This window comes from Rhinoderma darwinii, chromosome 12 (genome assembly GCF_050947455.1).
Source record: "Rhinoderma darwinii isolate aRhiDar2 chromosome 12, aRhiDar2.hap1, whole genome shotgun sequence".
NCBI classification, from domain to species: Eukaryota; Metazoa; Chordata; class Amphibia; order Anura; family Rhinodermatidae; genus Rhinoderma; species Rhinoderma darwinii.
Window position 1 is genome coordinate 59,870,156 of NC_134698.1, and position 6,519 is coordinate 59,876,674.

General features: G+C 43.9%; 1 protein-coding gene across 1 annotated transcript in view; it reads right to left on the bottom strand.

Annotated features, from left to right (window-relative positions):
• The window catches only part of DPF3 (double PHD fingers 3), a 257,140-nt gene extending 255,064 nt beyond the window's left edge, over window positions 1-2,076 (bottom strand). Inside the window, 1 exon segment of the mRNA XM_075843503.1 lies at window positions 1,986-2,076. Coding sequence (XP_075699618.1) covers window positions 1,986-2,017 — 32 coding nt within the window. The 5' untranslated portion in view covers window positions 2,018-2,076.
• Between the last annotated feature and the right edge of the window lie 4,443 nt (window positions 2,077-6,519).

A 6,519-nucleotide genomic window follows, 5' to 3' on the forward strand; every position in this document is an offset into this window, starting at 1 on the left:
AGCACAAACACGTGCATAGATAAGGTCCCGACCCCTGGTTGAGTCTAGGAACCCTCCACGCATGAAAATGGTATAAGAACGCACTATAAATGGGTTTGAAAACATAAATACACATATTCTGTGAAAAATGACTTATGTAGTCAAGAATACTAAATAAAATGCAAATATGTAATAAAAAACTTGAATAATACAATATCAAATCAAGAAGGTTATATGTATAACAGATGACATGGCAACCATAGACGAAAATAACTGTCATACATAGTGTTCCTGTGGCTCCAGGTAGGTGTGTGAGAGAACTACGCGTATAGCTATACCAACAGATTCATCAGGGGCCCATTATTGGAACAGGGCTGACATGCAAAATCAGACACAGCTATAAGACATAAGACTGGTGTCATTTCCACGGAAAAAATGCAGACCCTTTTTCTAATCCAGGACAATCCCTTTAAGGCTCTGTTCACATCTGCGTTGTGGTCCCGTTCTGTCGTTCCGTCTGAGCTTTCCGTCGGAACGGGACCCTGAACAGACACAAACGGACACCATCACCAAGCCATGAAACAGTTTCCATCACTGTTGATTTCAATGGTGACGGATCCGGTGCCCGTGGTTTCCGTTTGTCTCGGTTGTGTACCGGACCTGTCGTTTTGCCAGAAGTAATAGCGTAGTCAACTAGGCTATTGCTTCCATGAAAGCTACAGGTCCCGTGACAACAGAGACAAAACGGAACACGGGCACCGGATCCGTCACCATTGAAATCAATGGTGATGGAAACGGAAACCTCTGGTTTCCATCTGTGTCAGTTTGTGTCTGTTCAGGATCCCGTTCTGACGGAAAGCTCAGACAGAACATCAGAACGGGAGCCCAACGCAGATGTGAACGAAGTCAAAGAAATATATTCGAATTCTATGTGGATAGGCAGTATGGTGTCATAACCATTGGAAAGGAGGACAGATGAGTGGCAGCCAGCAGGGCGTTTGGTTAACTGCTGTAATAAATAAAAAAATTGCCTCAAATATAGAAGAAAGGCAAAAAGCAAATGGTCCATTGTATTTACTTAATCTTAGATATTTTTTAATAAATAACAATTATATATAAGCTTACAACACCAAAACCATATGAAATTCTTTTATTTGAAAAATACCACTGTCGTGGATTTTACAAGTCAATACAGAGTGTACAAAATAGTTTGCTCTGTTATTAAATAATTTCAATAAAATATGGTCATAAAGCTGGCCATGGACAGGCGGTAGAAAGCGGATGGACAACCGATCAATCATCTGAAAGCACTTTTGGCCCATGGCACTACTAACATATATGTCCCTAAACCTACAAGTAGGGTACTCTTTTACGGTGGATATTTTTGACAGATCATTGGATGTGACATGGCCAATTAGCAGACGATAAGGGGGGGGGACAACAGAAAACAGTTGGATCCATACATTTTGGCCAACAAACAAGTATAAGGGATCTGTAGCCAGTTTAAAAAGCAATATAAGCAGATCTGATTTCATTCAAAAGAGGCTAGTGGTCTCAGCTGGTAATAATGTGCAGCTCTGAGACTATCTACATATCAGTCAATGAAGTGGGTGGTGGATGGTAAAAGAAGACGTGACAGCCCCCATTTGTCAACACTGCCTCAGCTCAATCTTCAAGTTCTCAAACTGTGTGTAAACTGCTGTCAAATCTCCTCCTAGCAGTGACCACGACTAATGCAGCCCTGCGGAGCGCAACCACCCGTGCCCTGCACCGAGTTGCCATCTCACTAGTTTACAGAGGAACTACATAAAACATTTCATTAAAAAAAACATTTGTCAGTAATAAAAAAAAATATATAGCGGAAGCCAGTGCCGGGATCTGTGTGCGCTGGGCAGGATGCGCGGTGCCTGCAGAAGAGTGCACCTGACTATGTGCGCACAGCTCCAACTGAGAAAGGCGCCTTTTTTTCATATGGAAACACGCGGATTGTGCACATTTCTACTCACGGTTTCAGGGGGTTGTGAATGACAGTCGCCATCTTGCTACAATGTAACAGAATATTGTCCGTCTCGGAGTTCTGAACGTTCGATAAGGGAGGGGGGTGAAGAGACGGACCAATCAGCGGGAGCCGTACCGGCGTCGAAGCCAATGGTTCTTGATGGGGCGGTGCATGGAAGGGTTGTTCTGCTAGGTATTAGGGAGCTGTCAAAGCACCAGAGGTCACTCCCTTGGGTGACCGGACAGGGAGCAGTAGAGGAGGAGGAGGGAACTCAGCGAATCTTTGCCCAGTCAGACGGGTTAAAACGGAGTGGGCAGCGTTTGGGCACTTTACAGGAGGTGGAAACTAATTAAAGCAGCGCTCACTGTCAGCTTGCATTGTACTTCATGCCCGTCATGCACCCTGGACTTTAGCCACCTCCTCAAACAACACAAGCTGCATGTGTCTGACATTTATTTCAATGCCCATGGCTTTATCTTGCCTTAACCATCCCCCACTTCCCTCTGATTTCTTCCTATGGGCTCTTTGGCAATGATATATGACCCCCTCCTTCACCCCTCCAAACAGAAACACAGTCACACTCCTCCTCCTCCCACCTCTGGCCCCTGTATTTCTCAGTGTCAGCTAATATCCTGCAGTTTGTGCTCCAGCATCATGATGCACTAAGAGGTCACTTAATGTTGTCAACTGCAAAACAAGGTGACTGCGGTGTAGATGTGACCCTAGAGCGGAGTAGCTACTAAACATTAAACCTACATGCCTTCTGTGTCTGGCACATACTTTGCCTATGGAAATGTATCAGAGAAAGCACATTGTTTTGACAGTGAAATAAACCACCAGCTACAGTTTTGTTTATATGTTTAAAAAGCATATAGACAGAAGTAATGTTGGCCAGATTTTGCATACAAGAGCAAGAGTTTTAGTACTACTTTATAAATTTTATGCCATCATTTTCAGTTTCTAAACACTGAAGGGGTGGAAGCGAAAGTATAGTTGGGATTGGTGCAAGTAAAATGGAAATTAGGGGAGTCTTTAAAACAAATCTATAGTTTTAGCTTGGGCCAACACAAAGATGGGTTGTAGTGTGGTAAGGGTCAGCCCGACTGCAAGAGCCCCTAGTGCAGGGTAAAGTGGTGGTAAGGGGAGCGTCTATGAGTAGCTCGTCACTGCTTTTGCAGATCGATGCCCAGTAACGGGCGTACTGATCCAAAGATCGTTCCAGCAGGGCCAATTATGTAGTCCAAAGGAAGAAGTCCAGCCCCCTGATTCCCTTTTTTTCTACAATTGTTTTTGCAATTTCATTTATATATACTGCTAGACAGTATCCAAATATTACCATATAGTGCCCACACAAAAACAACTTCCATACAGTGTCTGTATAAAAAGTCAGCTTTCATCCTGGCATATAGAGCCAATTCAAACAGTAAAATATAATAGCCCTATATATTGCCCAAATAATATGCAGTGAAGGAGTTAATGGTTAAAGCCCTGGTGGTCTAGGGTAGTGAACGAGGTTAATCCCAAGCGGCCTAAGGGTATGTTCACACGAGGTCATTACGTCCATAATTGACGGACGTATTTCGGCCGCAAGTACCGGACCGAACACAGTGCAGGGAGCCGGGCTCCTAGCCTCATAGTTATGTACGACGCTAGGAGTACCTGCCTTGCTGCCGGACAACTGTCCCGTACTGTAATCATGTTTTCACTACGAGACAGTTGTCCGGCAGCGAGGCAGGGACTCCTAGCATCGTATATAACTATGATGCTAGGAGCCCGGCTCCCTGCACTGTGTTCGGTCCGGTACTTGCGGCCGAAATACGTCCGTCAATTACGGACGTAATGACCTCGTGTGAACATACCCTCAGGCATTGAAAGAGGTTAATGGTTAGTCTAAGACTAACCTGTTAGTCTAAGGCCCCATGCACACGACCATAAAATCGTCCATAATTACGGTCCCATTAATTTCTATGGCTGACGGACACCTTCCCGTATGTCTACGGGAGGGTGTCCGTGCCCTAGAAACCTGCCCAAAAAAATAGGGCATGTCCTATTTTTTTATTTTACGGACCGTGCTCCTATACTTTATAATGGGAGCACGGCCTGTAAAAACGTTCGGCTGGCCGTGCCCGTAATTACGGGTCGTAATTACGGTGCACGGTCGTGTGCATGAAACCTAGGTTCCCACAGGTCGGATACGCCGCATAAAAACCATGCAGCGTATCTGACCTGGAACCCGCAGCACATTCCATCCGAAAAACTACCACATTGTGGTGTGGTTTTTCTGCCGGAGTTTCCGCTGAGGTAAGCAACGTAGAAATAAAAAATAAACAGCCCATACTTACCTAGGCCGTTGTCATGGTGACGCGTCCTCCCCTTTGCCGTCCTGTACGGCCTCCCTAGATGAGGATTCAGCCCATGTGACCACTGCAGCCTGTGAATCACAGCGATTCCACTGCAAAAGTTGCAAAACTAGGCTTTCAGTTGCGGGTTTTGCATCAGAAAAGCAACGGAAACGCAGCATAAATTGACATGCTGCAGATTTAAATTCTGCACCGCAGGTCAATTTATGAACGTTTTTGCTGCCGTTTTTTTCTGCAGCGTGGGCATGAGATTTACTAAATCTCACCCACTTTGCTGCTACTGTAAATGCTGTGGAATTTCCACACAGAATTCTGTTGCAGAAATTCTGCAATGTTTACCCTACGTGGAAACCCGGCCTAATGTGAGGCCCCATGAAACGGCACTGATGCGCCTGCTAGTTGTAAAGCGGCTGTTTACCTGCAATACCGTGCCGTTATTAATAAATACACCCTTTATTGCCGCATGACTCTGCAGTCAACTAGCAATTTTACCTTCAACAATGTGCGGCCAGTGAGGAGCAATATGACAGCTGCACCGAACCGGGTGGCAGCGTCTATGCCGCTCCGTTGGCCCTTACCACCATATGAGTATATTTAGACAGTGCGGTCAAATTGCAATTAATTACCACTAAACCACGATTTGATCGGACCGTCTGAATATACCCAAAGGCAAGGATGGAGTTCATTCTATAACCACTAATCTTCTAGGAAAGTGAAGGTTTTAATTGTAAAGTCTCTAGTTAAAAACCTGTTTTTTTGTTTTTTTTTAAAATAAAACTGGTGCAAAGGGAAAGTGGAAGAGTTAACCACGGTAACCGGATTGCTTCGTTTTCAAAAGGACCTCTGAAAAATGTGAGCTGGGATCGGATTGGTTGCTATGAGCAACTTCTCCACTTTTCGTTTGCACCAATTTTAATACATCTTCCCCCTGGTGTCTAGTGCGTTACTCACCTCTCCAGGCTCCAGCGATGTCCTGCTATAACAGGAAGCGAACTATGTTGGCCGGTCACAGTCTGATCTCCTGCACTGATTATAAAGAACAATTCAGGGGATAGAGAGCCGCATAGTTCTCTCTATGATTGGGTAGAGCATTTTGTGTTAATGAACACACTGGGATAGAGGTCTCAAAACAAAAATGATAGGTTGAATGTGATTGGTTGCCAAGGGCAACTACTCCACATTCCCTTTACACCAGTTTTGATACATCTTCCGCACTGTCCAACTACTGGATCTGTCAGTGGCTAGCTATTTTGGAAGGGGGACTCTATATTCATACTGTAATTAACTCTTCTTAGGCATGGTGGATGGACATAATGATTAATGAGGGTAGTATGGATTGCATTATTATTCATAGCACACAGGACCTAGCTTCTTTCAAGTCAGCAGCACCAGGTAGCCAGCAGTACATGCATCATGGGCCAGCAGTACAAAGGAAAGACCGAGGAAAAAAAATCAATAAGAGTCATGGGACAGTTGCCATTGACATTTGAACTAACAGAACGGATCATATATACCTGGCTACATCTCACTGATCTAATTTTATTTCCGACCACAGATGTGAGGTGGACAATTGTATATAAACACCCCCAACCACCTCAGAAAGGTCTTTTTAAGATAATAAATTAGGACCAAATTTTAAGACAGAGAATATTCAGAATTTAGCACAGTATTACATAAATAAAGATACCATGACTTTTATTCTATAACAATATATTATTATATTGGCCAATCACAAGAATCAAGAGGGTTCAAACAGTGATTCTGTCTGCATAGATGCAAATTTACATGTATTATTGCTAGGTGTCCGCAAAGCCAATAGGCCAAACCATAATTCCCAAATCTTTATTTAGGGGTGCAATCACATTAGCGTTAGAGCTGCTGCCAAGATAATTAAGCTTTTGGCAACACTGGTTGAGCTTTAATATGGAGTGTAAAATTCCGTACAGAATGTCAAAATAAATTATAAAATTCTGGCTTCCTTCAACCACCACTATGAGATTAGGAACTTTCTGGATGTGCGTAATAAGCAGTACTGCTCATCTAGGAAGCTTTTCTGCATTAAAGGGGTTTTCTTACGAGAGACAATTATGACATATCCACAGGATATAAAGAAAAACAGGAGGTTTTGAAGCAGCACAGGTCCGGAGTCTGGTGCGATGCTCGTTGTCAAGCCAGGCAAAC